Source organism: Amblyraja radiata, chromosome 1 (genome assembly GCF_010909765.2).
Source record: "Amblyraja radiata isolate CabotCenter1 chromosome 1, sAmbRad1.1.pri, whole genome shotgun sequence".
NCBI lineage: Eukaryota > Metazoa > Chordata > Chondrichthyes > Rajiformes > Rajidae > Amblyraja > Amblyraja radiata.
In genome coordinates this window covers 133,519,602-133,540,482 of record NC_045956.1, presented here as the reverse complement: position 1 = coordinate 133,540,482, position 20,881 = coordinate 133,519,602, and the positions used below count along the sequence as shown (strand labels likewise).

Sequence of the window (20,881 nt, the reverse complement as noted above, 5' to 3'; positions counted from 1 at the left end):
AATCTCTTCAAAACACATCTCCTCCAAATTTCTGGACTTGGGGATCAGCACCCCCTTCAGCCACTGGATCCTTGATTTTCTGACCCACAGAACACAATTAGTGAAAACAGGTGACTTTTTCATTAATTCATTTCCACATTAATTCTCAACACCTCAACAAGGATGCGTTCTTAGTTCTGTATATACTCCCTGTACGCTCATGACTGTGCAGCCAAATTCGGCTCTACCTCCATCTACATGTTTTACAATGACACCACAGTGGTGGGTCAGATCATGAATGATGGTGAGACATAGTATAAGCAGGAGTTAGAGAACTTTGTAACATGGTGTCAAGACAATAACCTCTCCCTCAATGTCCGCAAGACAAAAGAGCTCGTTATCGACTTCAGAAAACATGGTGGAGTACATTCCCCCCAAATGGTGCTGTTAGTGAAAATGATTGAGAGCTTCAAGTTCCTTGGTGTAAATATTACCGGTGATCTATTGTGGATCAACCATATTGATGCAACAGCCACTAAGGGACACCAATGCCTCTACTTCCTCAGGATAATGAGGAAATTCCGCAGGTTTTTAATGACTCTTACAAACTTCAACAGTTGTGTTGAGTTGCATAACATTTTGGTTTGCAAACAGCTCTGCCCAACACCATAGGAAATTGAAGAGAGGTGTAGCTCAGTTCATCACACAGACCAGACTTCCCACCTTTGACTCCATCTACACCATGCTGTCTCAGAAATGCAGCCACCGTAATCAGAGACTTGCCCACCCTTCTCCCTGCATTGGGCAGAATGTACAAAAGTTTGAAAACGCGCACTGCCAGACTCAGGAACAGGTTCTGTTCCTCTGCGATCTAACCTTTCAGAGTAGCCTAGGTTTAGGTTTATTATTGTCACATTTACCAAGGTAGTGTGAAAAACTTAGTCTAACATCCTCAATGGGGTAGGGGTGAATTAAACTGTATCTTAGCTTTTGAAATGACTGATAACAGAAGCCTGATAACAGAGGAGAAGAAGCTGTTCTTGACCTTTAGTGGTGCATGCTTTCAGGCTTCTTTATCTTCTGCCGGACAGGAGCTGAGACCTATCCAAGGCCCTGCTAAAGTCCACGTAGACAAATTCTACCGCTCTGCCCTCAACAAGTCTCTTCAAAAACCTCTATCAGATTTGCGAGGCACAACGTTTCACCCGTAAGGCCATGCTGACTATCCCTGATCACCCGCTGGTAGTTCCTACCCCTAAGAATCCCCTTCAAAGTGCTCCTCCAGTTGCACTTCAATAAGCGAGTTTGGTATTCCAAAAAACGCAAGGGATCATGGGATTTGTCAAAGGTCATTTGTGATAAAGAAAACGCGAACAAAGCGCTGGCTGTATAAACTGTATAAATTCTTATCTTTATTCATAATTTATGTGTAAAAATATATTTAATCTGAGGAACAAGGGTGCCAGGTAACGGGAGAGCGGGGTGTAACAGCGAGAGAGAGGAGGCAGATATGAATGGGAGACAGGGGGACAGACTGGATTAGCAGAGAGACATTCTTGGCAGCTGAACTGCTACTTGTGTACAGACCTACGTTTCATACTTGGTCAGGATCGAACCCGGGTCTCCGGTGCTGCAGGCGCTGTTGAATTGCTACTGGACCATCCCCGTCCCCTCCCGAGAGTCCCATCCCAGTCTGGGGGCGGCTGGAAATGTCCGGGGTGACACTGGACTTACGGGACACCAGCCTGGAGCAATAAACAATAGGTGCAGGAGTACGCCCTTCGAGCCAGAAGCGCCATTCCATGTGATCATGACTGATCATCCACAATCAGTACCCCGTTCCTGCCTTCTCCCCATATCCCCTGACTCCGCTATCTTAAAGAGCCCCATCTAGCTCTCTCTTGAAAGTATCCAGAGAACCGGCCTCCACCGCCCACTGAGGCAGAGAATTCCACAGACTCACAACTCTCTGTGAGAAAACGTGTTTCCTCCTGTGGCGGCCCCAGGCTTACAGCCAGCGCGAAAAAGAAGCACTAACTGTAGCTCAACTCTGCCCGTCTCGCCTGGTTAACCGACAGCCTTGGACTGACGGAACACCGGCCCGGAGCAGCGGAGGCCCCAGGCTTGCAGCCAGCATGGAGAAGAAGCGCTAAACTCCAGCTCAACTCTGCTCCAATTCCCGAGGAACCCGTTTCCCGACGGGCCGGGGACCGTCAGCTGCACCTCTTGCCTTATCCGTGGGTGTCAGTTATCCCACTCGGTGCTGGCAAAAGCCGAGCACCAGTCATCAACGGGAATACACACAAAATGCTGGAGTAACTCAGCGGGACAGACAGCATATTTGGAGAAAAGGAATAGGTGACGTTTCGTGTCGAGATCCTTCTCCAGATATGTTGCGTGACCCGCTGAGTTACTCCAGTATTGGGCCGGGGTGTCCTGTCAGTCCAGGGTCACTCCGGACATCCCCGGCTGCCCCTGGACAGGGATAGACAATAGACAATAGACAATAGGTGCAGGAGTAGGCCATTCGGCCCTTCGAGCCAGCACCGCCATTTAATATGATCATGGCTGATCATTTCAGTACCCCGTTCCTGCCTTCTCCCCATATCCCCTGACTCCGCTATTTTTAAGAGCCCTATCTAGCTCTCTCTTGAAAGCATCCAGAGAACCTGCCTCCACCGCCCTCTGAGGATGGGACACTCGGGAGGGGACAGGGACGGTCCAGTAGCAATTCAACAGCCCTTGTATCGCCAGAGACCCAGGCTCGATCCTGACTACGGATGAAACGCAGGTCTGTATACATGCAACAGCTTAGCTGCCGAGAATGTTTATCTCCAGTGACCTATGCCCTGGGCATGCGCAATTGGATTACCGAACTCGCTTATTACTTGCCCAACCTCATTCCCTGCCAGAAGAGCTTCATCCCTTGGCCTAGCAATTTTTCAGGTCTTCCATCTAATATTAAGAAGCAGTTCTTTGCCATAAATATAAAAATTATGTGCCCTAGAACATTTTAGTTGCAATTCTTCAGATTTAAAAACTTAATTTCCCCCAAGTTCAACTGATGGACAGTCATGAAAAGGGGTAATAGTATTACACAATACTCCCCCTACCAACCCTCACGGTCCCTCAGATCCACATCAGCCGGTCTCCTCTCCATCCACAAGTCCAACCTCCGCAGTTTTGGGGACAGAGCCTTCTCCAGGGCAGCTACCAGGCTCTGGAACTCCCTCCCCCAACTGATCCGCAATTCCGTGTCCCTCACCATCTTCCAGTCCCGCCTCAAGACCCATCTCTTCACCTCTGCCTATCCTTAGCCCCACGTCCCCCTCCCTTTTCATCTGTGCATTAATTGCCTCATATTGTGTTTTGAATTGAATTCTGTCTTTACTTTGTGTACTAGTCATGTCTCTACTATTTATTTCATTCCCCTTACTTGTTTTTCCTCTACCTGCTAAATTTTTGTAAGGTGTCCTTGAGACTCTTGAAAGGCGCCCATAAATAAAATGTATTATTATTATTATTACACATACTCACAATTTGTGACCTGTCGATCGCTCTGAAAAGCTGTACATCTTAGAAACAATGTTTCAAGTTTTGAACAAAACACTCCCACACGCAGCAGATGGCACCATTTCCCGACTGGTGACACACTCAAACGAAGAATACAATGGTTTAATCATAGGATTACATTTTAGCTTATATCTTTGAAGTTTATTATGATACTTAAATGAACTGCTACAATGGGAATTAGTCATTTGCTATGATAATAACACAGCCGAATTTCTATTTGGAAAGAAAAACTTTTGAAGTCATTACGTGTGTTGATTTTTTCTAATAAGGAGCCAAAAACAATTTCGATGGACGCACACAGTCTGAAGAAGGGTCCTGACCCGAGACATCGTATGTCTATTTCCTCCACAGATTCTACCTGACCCATTGAGTTCCTGCAATACTTTGTGTTTTTGTGATTCCAGCATCTGCAGTTTATTGTATTTTCAAGTTATACAATTGTTTTGCTGTACCAGCTCCATATTCAGAGTAAAATGTCACAATGGGACATCATCAAAGTTGCATGCACCTAGAAATACAGGCCTCAGTCGTTTAAAAACACGTATATTACATTGATGTATTTCTGAAGATATAATAAAATTATCCAAATTTGTTTATTAATAGTCCGATAATTGTTTAAAGATTAAAGTTAGATAATTCTGAATATCTGTTGGAGAATGAGAAAAATAGAGTTTAGCAAAATCATATTATTTTTCTCAGTTTGTCAGGATGACAAATATATAAAACATTCACAGTAATAATTGAGAGATTGTATTCTATTTCCATTTCATCAAATGGCAGCCAGAGACCACAACAAAAGTCATACTTTTTCTCCCACGGGTGATAGAAGTGGAATTTTCTCAACCAAATTTTAGGCGTTTAACCTCAAACCCATTAAAACCACTGAAGGATGTTTCTTTGTATGATTAACGATTTACCTTTAAAAAATGCGCTGTAAATATTCATTCAATTCATTTTATCCCAAATCTTAAAATTTGAAGGAAAATGGTTTCAAAACTAAAACCTAAGGAATAGAATAATAAAATGCTGCAACTACTCTGGACGCCAGGCATCGTCTGTATGCAGAGACAATGTTAAGTTTGTATTCCCACAGATGCTGCTTGACCTGTGGTGTTTTCCAGATTTTATTTCAGATTTTGAGTATCCGCAGTTTTAATTCTGTTGTTCAAGGTGTATGGAACGTGTGAAGCCTTGACTTTTAGGTGATAACAAGGAACTGCAGATGCAGGGTTGGAAAAACCCCTGCTGACTCCCTTGGGTCCTACTACTCTCCTCTTTGAACAGGTAACTTCTATAATAGTACCACTGGGGCCTGCAGCTCTTCTCTTTCTTCAAACCACGCTACTTAGAAGAGAAGCAGCAGGAGTTTTTCCCTTCCCAAAACGACTCTTATCCATGCTCCCCAGAGATGCTGCCTCTCTGAATTACTCCAGCATTTTGTCTCGTGCCTCAACGTTTATATGGCCATTCGTCAACAGATGTCTCGTGCAACTATAATGGATGTAGTTGTATGAGATCCTTTGAGAGATCGCCAACGTCAAACAAGTAATTAGACACAAAATGCTGGAGTAACTCAGCGGGACAGGCAGCGGGACAGACAAAGGGAGTTACAGAGATAAGGAAGTGTATGTGTAACGTGTAAAGTGTATGTAAAGAGTCTGAAGAGGGGTCTGAAGAAGTGTCTCGACCCGAAACGTCACCCGTTCCTTCAGATGCTGCATGTCCCGGTAGTTACCTCAGCATTTTGTGTCCACCTTCGATTTTAACCAGCATCTGCAGTTCTTTCTTACACATGTATGCGTAACGCCCTCTCCCCTGAAGCTCAGTCTTAGGAAGGGTCTCGGCCCGAAACGTCACCCATTCCTTTTATCGAGAGATGCTGCCTGTCCAACTGAGTTACTCCAGCATTTTGTGACTACGATGTAAACCAGCATCTGCAGTTCATTCCTACACGCTTACAATAATATTGCATTGCACGTAAGAAGCATTTCAGCATTCACACATTTTGCTTGTTGAAACAATTCTGTTAGTATTACATGACTATATTGTCATCGGGTGGCGCCGTTGAGTATGGGTTGCTGCCTGCAGCTGTTCGTCCTTTCATCCTTTTAAAAAATTTTAGTCTGTCTAAAAGCCTTTTAGTCTTTTTTATGTGGGGGGGGGGGGGGAGGAAGGGGGAAACTCTTTTCTTAGTCACTACCTTGTCGAGGAATGCATCTGTCCTCCAAGCCCCTCGTCGCGGCCTACCATCTGGATTGGCCCGGCCTTTCCTGCTGGAGACCGGCCAGAGCTTCAGCTTCAGCAGTGGTGCAGCACTGAAGTACCATCGCGGAACGGGACAATGCTTTACAGGGGTCGCTGTGTTGGAGCTCCGGAGTGCTGGGACTGCCGACTTTAACAACGTGGAGCTGTGGTCTGCGGAGCTTCCAGCCGCGGGCGGCGCTGACTTTAACAACGCGGGGCCCTGGAATCTCTCGCCGAGGATTGCCGTGTGCAGCTCCGCCCAGCTCGGCCTGTGTACTTCGGAAGCCGCGGTCTCCGGTAAGAAGCGGCCGATTCGGAATTCCAAGCCGCTGAGAGTGTTCTTCTGACGCCGGAGTTCCATCATCCGGCGAGAGGACCTGAAACATCAGGCCGTCGTTGCGGCGACTGCGGAGGCCTCAATAGGCCCCGACCACGGGTGAACATGGAGGAAGATGACTGAACTCACAGTGGGAAACGTTGATTCCGCTGTGTGGGGATGTTCATGTTAAATTTTATTGTGAATTGTGTTCTTTTTATTTGTATGGCTGTATGGCAACCCAAATCTCGCTGTACCAATTGACACAGTGACTTGAACTTGAAATTTTACGATACGATAGAACTTCATTTATTCCAGGAGGGAAATTGGTCTGCCAAAAGTAATAAAACACAACAAGATGCATGAAACATGAAATTAAAGTGATGAGTGGAAAAGATTAGGGATGTGCAAACATTAGGGGGGGGGGGGGTGGGGGAGGAGGGATGGGGTCAGTCTACCCTACAACAGATGGGGAAGGAGTTGTACAGTTTGATAGTACAACTGTGGTGTTAAACAACTAATGTTTGTCTTTTGTTTCTCTTTTGTTTCCTTTTTTTACTCTTCTCACTTAAAGCACTTTTGACTCCTGCAGTGTTTCCACTGAAGGAAATTACGCAAAATTTGGGAAATTCTGGTTGTCTTCGGGTAATTTTTGGGAAATTGAATAATTTCGGGAAATTTCCGCATCCGGCCGGCGAAGGGGTGTAAAGGTAACTCCGGGGGCGCTGTTCTGGCAGCAGCCATGTCAGCAGTGCGTCAGTTTTTTCAACTTTTTTTTATTTTTTAGTATGTTTTAAAGTATGTATTTGTATGTCTTGTGTGGGGGGTGGTGTGGGGGGGTAAGGGGGAAACCGCTTCGGTCGCCTCCTCCATGGAGAGGCGACTTTTTCCAGGTCGCCTCCCTCGTGGCCTAACATCAAGGATCGGCGCGGCCTTTCCCGGAGACGTGCCCAGGGCTTCAGCGGCGGGTGCAGCGTGGACTCTCGTTGTGGAGCGGGTGAACCCTCGCTGGGGCTCGCTGGAGGGGAGCGCTCCGTTTCGCTGGCCCGGGGCTGCCGGCAGCCTGAAGTTGCGGTCTGCAGAGCTCCAGCTGGTGCGGCGTCTACAGCCTGGGATCCCTCGTAGGGGACCCGGGGGAAGAAGAAGCCATCACTGCTGGCCCGCGGCCAACTTTTACCGTGGGGCCGGCATGGACTTACCATCACCCCGGGAGTCTAAAGCCGCGGTCTCCGGTGAGGAAGAGCCGATCCTGGACTGACTTTGGACTCTGGTCCTGTCCACGGGGGGGAAATGGAGGAGGACTGGCCAAAAATTTGTGCCTTCCACCACAGTGATGAATGCTGTGGTGGATGTTTGTGTTACATTTTGTGTGTTCTTTATTATTGTATCGCTGCTGACAACCCAATCCTTGCCGGGTCACTGCTCGTGCGGTCGACCGGTCGGTGCAGAGAGTAGCTTTGAATGTTTGTCTCTTCGTTGATTGTGTCCCTTTCTTTTTTTTTAAAAAGCTACTGTAATGCACCCTTTTAAATTGCCCCTCGGGGATGAATAAAGTGCTTGATTGATTGATTGATTGATTGATTGATAATACACACAGCACTGCCGGTTTGGCGCTCAAAGGTTTAAACAGAGCTCTGTCAGTTTAACGCGTGGGAATTTAAACAAAGAGCTGTCGGCTGCAGCGCTATGGGTTCTAAATATAATGCTACCGGCTGCAGCGCTATGGGCTTTAAACATAGCGCTATGGCCACAGCGCTATGGGTCACAGATTATTCGGGAAAATTCTCGTATAACAATGAGTCTTTGGAATTCTCTTTCTCAGTGGAAGTTGAGCCTTTGCTTAATTTTTAGGCAGTGGTAGAATTCTGAATTAGCCTAATGGTGAAAAGTTACCAGTGGGAGGTGGGATTGCAGTTACATTGGGATTGGCCTTGATTTTACAGAATGGTGGGTGGGCTCAAGGGGCCGAGTGCGTGCGAGGGAGAGAGGGAGGGGTGGTGTGAAGAAGGGGTGGAGAGAGGGAGGGGTGGAGAGAGTGATAGGAGAGGGGGAGGGAGAGAGGGAGGAGGGGAGGGAGGAGGGAGGGAGGAGGGAGGGAGGAGGGAGGGAGAAAGAGAGGGTGGGAGGGAGAGAATAAAAGAAGGGGAGAGGGAGGGGGAGAGAGAGAGGGGAAGGAGAGAAGGAGGAAGAGAGAGAGAGAGAGGGGAAGGAGAGAAGGAGGGAGGGAGAGAGAGGGAGGGAGGGAGGGAGGGAGAGTGAGAGGGAGGGAGAGGGGGAGAGAGATAGAAGGAGAGGGAGGGAGAGGGAGAGGGAGGGAAAGGGGGAGGGAGAGTAGGAGGGAGAGAGAGAGAGCGGAGATGGCACAATGGGCTAAGTGTTCGGCTGGCAACCTGAAGGTGGCCGGTTCGAATCCTGCTTGGAGTGTGTACTGTCGTTGTGTCCTTGGGCAAGACACTTCATCTACCTTTGCCTGGGACTAGAGACGGAAATTAGCTACTGATTGGCTACAATCTCGCATATTTACATGCAAATGTTCATTAATATGCACTGTCCCTATAAACAAATTATTATTATTATTATATTATTATTATTGAGACACATGAGAGCTGGTTGAAAAAACGAAGACAACGAAAGCTGTTGGGGGCAATGAAAGCTGTCTTGCAAAACACTGTGCAAGTGAGTAACAGAAGCAGGTAGATACGATGGGGTGGGAGATTGCAACCTTCACGTGATCCGCCCTGTTTCGACGAATGCAATCAACCTGGCGTGCACAATTAAGTAAGATCAAATAGAACAACTTGTCCTACAACTTTAAGCTGTGCACGCCATAGGCAAGAAGAAGAAGCAGATACGGTGTAGTTACATAGATCTGTTTTGCCTTGTTCTTCTTTGTGTTGTTAACGTGTGTCCGCGAAAAAACCCAACAAATAGCACGCAGGTAGCATTTTTTTAAATGTCAGGAAATACCATCAAATTCCTGAAAATTTGTGATTCTATTTCAGGAAAATAAAATTGAGGTGTGGAAGCACTGAACTCCTGTCACTTTGAATCAATCTGAAGAAGGGTCCCTACCCGAAACATCACCCATCCATGTTCTCCAGAAATACTGCCTGACCCGCTGAGCAACTCCAACACTTTCTGTCTTTTTTTCCAAATGTTTGTCTCTCTCCGGTATCAGTTGCCCGTTACTTTCCGCATGCTTCACTTGCTTAATGATTCAAAAGAATTGTCCGTGGCCATAACAGTAACAAATTACAGTGAATATTGCAAATCTAAAACAAACGTAATACGGTGCCAGTTATTTTAAAGTGGCCACTGACTCTGTATGTGCTACTCATACATTTGTGGGTTGTTCCTTAAAAGCTACCGAAGTATTCATATTTATTGTGGTTTCGCAATGTGCATTCAGGAATTCTAATTTAGTTCAATTTTAGAAAGTTGCAACACGCTGACTCCTTCAAAATCGCAGAACCTGTCAAATGTATATTTCCAAATGCACTGGTATTCGATCTGCCACTTTAAAGCTCCACGGGGAATTAAAATTACTGCACAATTAAACCTTCTGACAAAAAACAAAGCCAGCTCAGATTTAGTTGTATTGTGCATTTACTCCACGTTGCTGCTGTCGGTAATGAGTTGAATCAGGGTTGGGGGGCCTGGTGTGTGGACTGACGTTGAAGCGATCCCTTCCTTACCTGCGGCTGGGAACATTGACACAAGGAAGGCTCTGACTTCTGTGCACGTCACTCACCTGACGGCATAATCGCCTGCGCGGCCCCGCCCCCTCCCCACCCTCGCCCCTCTCCCATTGGCTCCTGGAGATGCCGAACACCGCAGGGCACCGCCCCATTGGCCGGGCGTGGCTCGGGGTCCCGCCCCCTCCCCGCAGACACGGGACTTCCGCCTGTGGGATGGACGGAGCCGTCACCGTCAACATGGCGATGGGTTGTCAGTGGTGGCGTCAGTGGGCGACTCACAGTTCCCTCCACATGTCAACCGCGACGCTCGGCACAAAGCGAGCGCGGCCACAACGACACTGAAAGCGCATTTAGTCTTTTCAGCTTCGCTGTCGGGCAGTGAAGCGGACTTTGGTGCACTATGTCTCTACTTTGTGTGAGAGGTGAGTGTCGCTGAGGAGTGGAGGTGGGGGTGGAGGTGTGGAGGTGGTGGAGAGGGAGAGGAGGTGGTGGAGAGGGAGGTGGAGAGGGAGAGGGAGGTGGAGGTAGGGGTGGGGTGGAGAGGGAGGTGAGGGGTGGGGGTGGAGAGGGAGGTGAGGGAGGTGAGGGGTGGGGGTGGGGGTGGGGGTGGGGAGGAGAGGGAGAGGCCCCACTGGGGCAGAGACGGTGGTTGATGCCCACCGACCGGGCCAACACTTCATTCAAAGTCACCAGCTGCGCCCATCCCGGCTCCCAGCCACAAGTCTTCGCAGCCCCATTCTGGGAGAATAAGTCAGCAGACTTGTTGCTGGTTTCAAGAAGCTCTTTTGGAATAATTACTGTTTTGTAAATAAATGGGAGATTTCACCAGCTGCTGCAGGGAATGTGTCTATTAGGATAACTTATTGCAGTTTTCCCGTAAATCTGTCCACTCTCGCAGTCTCTTCCCCTCTGCCTCTGGCTTAATTGCGCATCGAGTATTATTATGATACCAACTCCTCTGTCATCTATGAAACTTTTCGTTGCATGTTTGAAATCTTTAGACCGATCATTTCGTATTTAGATGTCACGATATGCCTTGGATGTGGTATGGCAACATATGTGGTAAACCCCATCCGGTTTCAATTCTAAGTGCAATGATTAATTCGGCTCCCATTGGCATAATGATCTAAAGCCTCCTCTCGGAGGGTGGCAGTTGCTGCAGGTGGTGGATTCAACGCGGCACGAAAGTAAATGTTTGGCGATGGAGATACAAACGGTTGTAGAGAGTTGACGAGTGAACCGAGCATCGCAGTTTTTGTAATTATCTTTTGTTTAAACGGCACTAGTTGCGCAGATTCCGAAGGACTCTTTTCGCCTTTTACTCTGACATTTGTGGAAAAGTTTTTTAAGTAAAATACTATAGCGTGCAATTGGAACCCACATGTTTGTAACTCGGTTCAATAGATTTGGTTCGCTTTGCTTTGGTTATTTATAAATTTGACAACTTTGCTGATAACTTTGTCGGTAGAAACTCGTGATCAATCTTATCTTCAAGACTCGAAATACTGAGTGTGATCGCACTTATTTGGCATTTTACCACCCACATATCTATTTGTGATCATAGGTTTGTTGAAGACGGCAAATTGCCTTAACTTTGGACGGTTGAATTGATGATAGAGTACGTGCACCTAGGATTTGGCATAGTTCTACTGACTGCTATAGTATAATACCCACAACTCCCCAGAACACCATTGTACTTTCTATTACATGGTTATAATTCAAATAATACTCTGTTTGATAAATGTTCGCAGCAAGGATCCCACCATCTCATTTTCCCACGGTATAAAATTGTTGTTAAAGGCTACGATGTTGCAAATATTAACACGCGTTAATTTCAGCGCATGGAATAGATTGAGCCATTGTTACAACGGCTGTTATCAGCTCCAGGAGGTGGATGATGATGATTCCAACTGTAATGCTGTCCCTTTCCTGATTTTGCCGTTTTTCGTAATGAGAAAGCTTAAGGTTGTCGAAGCACTTTAAAAGGAAAGCAATTCCGAAAGTGCAGGGATTATTGATATCCTCCATAACATCACAATTTTATAGTTATATAATAAACCTTTCAGTTAGATGTTAATTATCTCGAGTTTACTTTTATGTACCCTTTTAATGGTCAATTGGACACCTCAATTACTTTTAATTGGAGAAGCAGAGTGATTTTTTTTGCCCCGTTACAATACGGTTATAAAATTCACCGTGTCTTTGTCAAGGGATATTAGCGTCGCATCGATCCATAAAATCGCTAAAACTACAATTGAACTAATACTTCGTAACATATTTGACAAAAATAACAATAAATAAAAACTGATCTCGCATTCCATCAGCTTTTATAGTGCCTCCAATTAACCCGATATAAATTTAGTATTTTTAAATATATCATGGATGACTTTAATCTACATATAGATTGGGCCAACCAAATTAGTAGCAGCACTGAGGAGGAGGATTTCCTGGAATGTATATGGGGTGGTTTATTTAAACCAATATGTAGAAGAACGGATCAAAGGGCAGGCCATCCTAGACTGGGTATTGTGCAATGAGGAAGGATTAGTTAGCGATCTTGTTGTGCAGAGCCACTTGGGCAACTGACCATAATATGGTGGAATTCTGCATTGGGATGGAGAGTGACACGGTTAATTCAGAGTCCAGGGACTTGAACTTAAAGAAAGGAGACTGAAGATTTGAGACAGGATTTGGCTATAATAGACAAATTATACTTAAAGGGTTGACAGTGGGGATGCAATGCCAAAGATTTAAAGACGGCATGGATGAACTCCAAAAATTGTTCATCCCTGTCTTGTGAAAAAATAAAATGGGGAAGGCGGCTCAACCGTGGCTAACGAGGGAAATCAAGGATCGTGTTAAATCTAAGGAAAAGGCATATAAATTGGCTAGAGGAAGCAGCAAACTTCCTGGGAGAAATTTAGAACTCAACAGAGGAGGACAAAGCGATTAATTAAGGGGGGGGGGGGGGGGAGGGCATGAAAGAAAGCTTGCGGGGAAGATAAAAACGTACTCTAAAAGCTTCTTTAGATATGTAAAAAGGAAAAAAATCAGTGAAAACAAATGTAGGTCCCTCACAATCAGAGACGGGTGAATTTATAATGGGGAAACAAGGAAATGGCAGACAGTTAAACGAGTACTTTGGTTCTGTCTTCACTAAGGAAGATACGGACAATCTCAAAGCAATACTAGGGGACTGAGGATCTATTGGGGGGGGGGGGGGGGGGGAGGAACTGAAAGGAATCCACATTAGCCGGGAAATGGTGTTAAGTAAACTGTTGGGACTGAAGGCGGATAAGTCCCCAGGGCCTGATGGTCTGCATCCCAGAGTACTCCAGGAGGTGGCCCTAGAAATTGTGGATGCATTGGTGAGAATTTTCCAATGTTCTCTCTACTCTGTATTAGTTCCTGTGGACTAGAGGGTAGCTAATGTAACTCCACTTTTTAAGAAAGGAGGGAGAGAGAAAACGGGGAATTATAGACCAGTTAGCCTTACACCTGTAGTGGGGAAGATGCTTGAGTTGATTGTTAAAGATGTTATAGCAGCGCATTTGGAAAGCAGTGACAGGATCGGTCAAAGTCAGCATGGATTTATGAAGGGGAAATCATGCTTGACTAATCGTCTGGAATTTTTTGAGAATGTAACAAGTAGAATGGATAAGGGAGAGCCAGTGGATGTGGTGTATCTGGACTTTCAAAAAGCCTTTGACAAGGTACCACACAGGAGATTATTGTGCAAAATTAGAGCACATGGTATTGGGGGTAGGGTATTGACATGGATAGAGAACTGGTTGGCAGACAGGAAGCAAAAAGTAGGAATTAACGAGTCTTTTTCATAATGGCAGGCAGTGACTAGTAGGGTGCCGTAAGGCTTGATGCTGGGACCCCAGTTATTTACAATATATATTAACGATTTAGACGAGTGAATTAAATGTGATATCTCCAAGTTTGCGGATGACACAAAGCTGGATGGCAGTGTGGGCTGTGATGAGGATGCTATGAGGCTGCAGGGTGACATGGGTAGGTTGGGTGAGTGGGCAGATGTGGATAAATGTGAGTTTATCCCCTTTGGTGGCAAGAACAGGAGGGCAGATTATTATCTGAATGGTATCAGATTAGGAAAAGGAGAGGTGCAATGAGACCTGGGTGTGCTTGTACATCAGTCACTGAAAATAACCATGCAGGTACAGCAGGCAGTGAAGAAAGTTAATGGCATATTGGCCTTCATTGCAAGAGGATTTGAGTTTAGAAGCAAGGAGGTCCTACTGTAGTTGTACAGGGCCCTGGTGAGACCGCACCTGGAGTACTGTGTGCAATTTTGGTCTCCTAATTTGAGGAAGGACATTATTCCTATTGAGGGAGTGCCGCGAAGGTTCACCAGGTTAATTCCCGGGATGGCGGGACTGACATATGATGAAAGAATGGGTCGACTGGGCTTGTATTCACTGGAATTTAGAAGGATGAGAGGGCATTCTGAGGAGTCTGAAGAAGGTTCTGACCCAAAACATCAACCATCCTTTTTCTCCAGAGCTGCTGCCTGACCTGTTGACTTACTCCAGCACTTTGCGATTATAACAACATTGATAAGACGCGTTAAAGAAAGAAATGCAGATGCTGGAAAAATCGAAGGTAGACAAAAATGCTGGAGAAACTCAGCGGGTGAGGCAGCATCTATGGAGCGAAAGAATAGGTGATGTTTCGGGTGGAGACCCTACTTCAGACTGGCGGGTGGAGACCCTACTTCAGACTGGCGGGAAGAAGAAAGGAAGAGGCGGAGACAGTAGGCTGTGGGAGAGCTGGGAATGGGAGGGGAAGGAGGGGGAAAGCAAGGACTACCTGAAATTAGAGAAGTCAATGTTCATACTGCTGGTGTGTAAACTATCCAAGCAAAATATGAGGTTCTGATCCTCCAATTTGCGGTGGGACTCACTCTGGCCATGGAGGAGGCCCAGGACCGAAAGGTCGGAATGGGAGGGGGAGTTGAAATGCTGGGCCACCGGGAGATCAGGTTGGGTAGTGCGAACCGAGCGCAGGTGTTGGGCGAAACGATCGCCAAGTCTACGCTTGGTCTCACCGATGTAGAGCACCAGACACCTAGAGCAGCGGATGCAATAGATGAGGTTGGAGGAGGTGCAGATGAACCTCTGCCTCACCTGGAAAGACTGCTTGGGTCCTTGGATGGAGTCAAGGGGCGAGGTAAAGCGACAAGTGTAGAATTTCATGCGGTTGCAAAGGAAAGTACCAGACGAGGGGGTGGTTTGGGTGGGAAGCGACAAATTGACCAGGGAGTTACGGAGCGGTCTCTGCGGGAAGCAGAAAGGGAGAAGATGGGAAGATTGATAAAACACTTGGACAGGTACATAGATAGGAAAGGTTTAGAGGGAAATGGGTCAAATGCAGGCAAATGGGATTAACTTAGATGGGACAAGTTGGACCAAAGTGTTTGTTTCTGTGCGGTATGGCCCATATGGCTCTAGACCCACAAATATGGTTGACTTGTCAATGGGGTCAATTGAGGATGGGCAATAAATGCCAATAAGGACAGCATCATCCATGTCCATGAAGGAATAAGTTAAATTACACGGAAAACATGATTAATGGAGGCAACAAAACCATAGCATAAACAATGTGCAAAAATACATAGTTCAACATCTTTGCAGTGTAATGTTACATTTGTGTGTGATGGGACCCTGCTACCAAGAACAGATTAATGAGTGCCGTGGAGGAGCATTTAAACCAATCTATGCAAATGATGTGGGCCTGTGTTTGGCCCACATCACACTGCTCCATTTTGATCTAAATACCTGTGCATATAATCACCTTTCTTCTCCTCAGAACCTTTCCTCAGATCTTCTTTAAATGTCACCCCTCGCATTACATCGAAACTCACTCCTTTAAGACTCCATCACCCTAAATAAAAGGCCATGGCTGTCTGCCCCATCCATGTCCTTCAAATGTTCATAAACCTCTCTAAGATCACTCTTTAGCCTCCTACATTCCAGTGAGAATAAATCCAATCTTTCCATACAAATCAAACACTCCATTCCAGGCAACATGCAGATGAATTTCTTCTGCATTTTTTCTAATACTACTACATCCTTCCTGTCGTTAGGTGACCAGAACTGTACATAACTGAGAGAGCAGACGGGGAAGAAGATTGTGAAAGGAAATGGAGGGACATAGATTAGTTGGAAAGTGGGATGGAGTAGTGATAGATGGGATTTAATCCACAGAAATGTGAGGTGCATGTGTTCAAATGAATAACGTGGTATATCCGGCAGGTGAGCTGCAAGCACAAGAAGTCAAATGGGATTATGATATGATAGCAATAATATAGACCTATCTTCAACAAAGAAAATTGTGGGGAAGTAATATTCCTGGTTACGGTATATTCAGAATGGATAGAGAAGTATGGATATGCTGGTTTTGATCAAACGTACTCGGAGAATTAAATGATTTATTTAAGACCGAATGTCTATAGATGTTATTGAAGAACAATACTGTTATACAACAAAGTGTATATTGTTTGTCATGAAATGCTAAGAAGGATAGAGAAGTAATTAATAGGAAGGTGTAAGAACATAGGATAATGTTAAGGAGGGACTGCAATTATTCTGCTAAAAGTGGGAAAATAAAAAGATTGAGAAGAATTACTGAAATGTGGAGAATTTTTTTTTTCTTTGATCAATATGTTTCCAGCCCAATCAGGAAAGTAAAAGTAGTGGATTATGTTTAAAAATTGAAATGGAATAAGTCTTATGGTCTGGCCTGCATGGCAAGGAAGGGTGTGTAAGCAGATTCAATAATAACTTTTCAATTTTTAAAACGGTGTAAATATTTGCTGGGCTATGGGGAATGACAGGGGGGGGAGAATTATTTGTATAGGTCTTAAGAGCAAGCACAGTGGACTTCCCATATGACATTTTTCTATTATATAAATTGTCATCATGAGATATAAAAACCTATGAATATTTTGTTTAAAATTTAAGTCAATTGTGGGAATATAAATTTGAAGGACAGCTGGACACAGAGCAAATAATTTGTTTCTGTTATTTAAATACGTCCTCATGATACGTGTTGATTTTCTTATAGGATATTTTATAGAAATGTTTCCAGTATACATTGGTTGCATACTTTAATCAATGCTCTAGTCAGTTCTATAATGGTCTTGAGTTAATACAATATCAATATTGTGAACTGGATTTCTGCGACACGAACATAGTTTAACATCCCGTTTAGCATTAAAATAGAAATTATATCTTTCAACAGACTGTCTTTATGGAATTGAATTGAATACATTTTATTAGCCAAGTATGTTCATACAAGGAGCCAAGTATGTTCATACAAGCCTTGGTGCTTTGCTCGCAAGTAAAAACACGATATACAGTATACAATTGAGAATAAAACATTATAATTTAAACGTGAAGAATTAAATAAAATACCAGAGCAAAAGGAGGCTACAGACTTTTGGTTGTTGAGTAGAGCTGCTGCTCGTGGGGGATAAAGCTGTTTTTATAGATTAATAAAGTACATTTTACAATTACTCGAGGAATTGGTTCACATAGGGATTTGGTTCCAAACAGGTTTTAAAGTCATTATATAGCATTTTAGAAATGGTGACCGAGACTCCTTAAACCTTAAGTTATGTAAATTCAGCAATTGGTTCTTCCTTTTTAACACTGAATAATTCGGTCTCGACCAGATTGTAACCACAGCTGATATTCACAGTTGGGTTTCCTCTAGCTGCAAGTTTTCTATCTTGTCGAGGATTTTGGATGCTGCCTTGGGTGGCGGTTGAAATGCTTAGATTTTGGAAAGTAGAGAACAGTGTATCTGCTCACCCCAGGGTATGATTCAGTACCTTTGATTCCTGCTGATCCCTGTGCAGCACTAGTGAAGGCGATGGGGATGTTTGTTGTCACCTAACCATTTTGCCAGAGTCTCCAACATTTATTAAAATAAATCAACTTGTTCAAAAACCATTATTAAATCATCTTAACTGAGTTGAGCTGTAGTACATGTTTGGCAGGTCAGGCTGAACTGATGGAGAGAAAAACTGAACTGTAATCATAGATGGACAGGCTACGTCTGATGCAGAGAAAGTGAATTATCTGAATTAGTTGCACAATTTGATATTGAGCAAGGAAGTCTGCAAAGTGTTATAATGGGAGATGAGGTGCTGCTGCTATTGCTTAGATAGGTCAGAATATGAGGGTAGCTTGGGGTTTCTCTTCCCATTACACAGGCTACTCTAACATGCATGTCCAACAGCTTTGCATTTTCCAAGTGTTACAGTATATTCCTTTGTTTGTGCACTCACTTTCTAACTGTCTCTCGTTCTTGTAGGTTGGGGGTGCTGCGAGTCGGCTGCCCAGCCAGCAGCGTGTTCATTATTTCGACTTTTTTTGACAGTGTGCTGGGTCCAGGAAAGATCTTTGGAAATATGCACGCCCAGGAATTTGAAGTTTTTGACCCTCTCCACCATCGTCCCATTGATATAGACAGGATTGTGGGTCCTCATCCTTCCCCTTCCAAAGTCAACAAGCAGTTCCATGGTTTTACTGATGTTGAGAGCCAGGTTGTTGTGCTGGCACCATTTGGTCAATCGGTCGATCTCACTTTTATACTCTGACTCGTCCCCATCTGTAATTCGTCCAACAACATTGGTATCGTTGGTGAACTTGATGATGGAGTTCGCACAAAGTCCGGCTACACAGTTGTGGGTATAGAGTGAGTAAAGCAGGGGGCTGAGCACGCAACCTTGAGATGCTCCTGTGCAAATTTTTACTGTGGATGATATTTCTGCCAATTAGAACAGACTGTGGTCTGTGGATGAGGAAGTCGAGGATCCAATTGCAGAGAGATGCGCAGAGACCCAGTTCTGAGCTTGGTAACCAGTTTGGAGGGGATGATGGTATTGATGGAATAGCTGTGGTCTATAAACAACAGCCTGACTTAAGTGTTTTTATTGTCCAAGTGGTCCAATATGGAGTGGAGAGCCAGTGAAATTGCATCCTCCGTTGACCTGTTATGGCGATAAGCGAACTGTAGTGGGTCGAGGTTTTTGTTGAGGTAGGAGTTGGTGTTCACCATAACCAACCTCTCAAAGCACTTCATCACCACAGATGTTAGTGCCACTGGTCAATAGTCATTGAGGCATGTCACCTTACTTTCCTTGGGCACCGGTATTATTGATGCCCCCTTAAAGCAGGTGAGAACCTCAGACTTCAGAAGTGAGAGGTTGGAAATGTCCACAAAAACTCCAGCCAGTTGGTCTGCACAGGTTTTGAGAACTCGACAGGGTATACCATCTGGTCCAGGCACTTTCCGAGGGTTCATTCCCCTGAAGGATCTTCTGACGTCGGCCTCTTGTGACTGTGACCGTAATACTATCGGGGCGAATGGGGGCTTGGAATAGGGGCTCAGTGTTCTCCCTATCGTCAGGGAGTGATGCTTCGATGTCATTTGAGCTGCCTCTTGATTTCGCCTTGTAGGAGGTGGTTGCATTCAACCCTGACACAGTTGCCGAACATCCACCTCAACCTCCAGCTTAGAGCAGAAGTTCCTTTTGGCCCATTGATGGCCTTGTCTAGGTCGTATCTGGACCTCTTATAGACCTCTGCATCACCAGACCTGAATGCCCGGGATCTGGTCTTAAGCCGAATGTGGATCTCATGGTTCATCCATGGCTTCTGGTTAGGAAACACTCGGAAGGTTCTTGTTGAAGCACAGTCGTCCACACATTTCCTTATGAAGTCTGTAATGGCTGTGGCGAATTCATTCAGATCCATTGCCGAGTCCTTGAACATTGCCCAGTCTACAGAATCCAAGCAGTTCTGTAGTTGTTCCTCTGCACCCCCAGACCAGCTCCGTGCAGTCCTCCCCTCTGGGGGTGCTCTCTTCAGTTGCTGCCTGTATGCAGGAAGAAGCAGCACCGCTGAATGGTCGGATTTCCCAAAGTGAGTGCGAGGGAAAGAGTGATAGGCATCTTTGATGTTCGTATAGCAGTGGTCAAGGGTGTTTAATTCTCCGGTGCTGCAGGAAACATGTTGATGGTAGTTTAGGAGTGATTTTTTTCAGGTTAGCTTTGTTAAAGTCCCCGGCTATGGTGGTAAACACCCCAGGGTAGGATGTCATCAGTCAGGGAATTGAGTTTAAAAGTGGGATACAAACCCCCCCCGTTTCTTCTCCCCCCCCCCCCCCCCCCCCCCCCCCCACACCCCCGTGCCCCACCTGGACTCGCATCTATTTCTCCCCTCCCCCTTCACCTTCTACCTACATTCCTCCCTCCAACCTCACAATTTGCAACTCTTCAATTGCTTTGTCTCATACAGGGAGAAATTTGATTTAAATCGTGTAATAATAATTTAAATTAATAAATGCATGCTGAAGGATCATGCAGAAATCGCCTGATACACAATATTTTAAATGTGTGTGCGATTGTGTGTACAGATAAGTGCGTTTTGTGGCTTCTATTGTGAGCTTTCCAGCAAATTAAGCAAATAATGCAAATATTTTTCAAAACTATTATCAAAATTATTCCTAAAAATTAAACTTCTTACTTTATTCTAAACGTTGCAAATGTTGGGTATTTTTATTTCATTTACATCTTCAGTTCTGTTACATATTTGATTTTCAAGAACCATGGCACAGTAATTACATTTCTGTCCTGGTAATCCACAGGCCTAGATTATCAATTCAGGGATGAGAGTTTGAATCCTACTTTGCCAACTGGGGAAATTAAATTCAGTCAATTCTATAACTCAAAATTTATTTTAAGAAACAAAGCTTGCTTGGCTTGGTAATGAGAATGAACCTGCTGGGTTGCATTTTGAAGCTTGCTGGATTACAGTGGTGGAGACTCATCGTGTCCTTTTATGAAGGAAATTTGTTGCTTGATCTGACCTATATGTGACTTCTAATTCATCACAGTGTGGTTGACACGGTTTAGTAAGCTATATAGTTTGATGAAACAAGTATAACAAGTTAAACAAAATAAGACAACCATGAATCGTTATAAAATAGCTCACTTTTTTATAGGTGTCTCTAAATTCTGCAATATCATATTCTA

The 20,881-nt window shown here is 44.9% G+C and overlaps 1 protein-coding gene across 1 annotated transcript in view; it reads left to right on the top strand.

Moving 5' to 3' along the window:
- The first annotated feature begins 10,002 nt into the window (after positions 1-10,002).
- unc13b (unc-13 homolog B) overlaps positions 10,003-20,881 on the top strand; it is a 404,018-nt gene continuing 393,139 nt past the window's right edge. Inside the window, exon 1 of the mRNA XM_033037251.1 lies at positions 10,003-10,232. Coding sequence (XP_032893142.1) covers positions 10,211-10,232 — 22 coding nt within the window. The 5' untranslated portion in view covers positions 10,003-10,210. The remainder of the gene's footprint in view (positions 10,233-20,881) is intronic.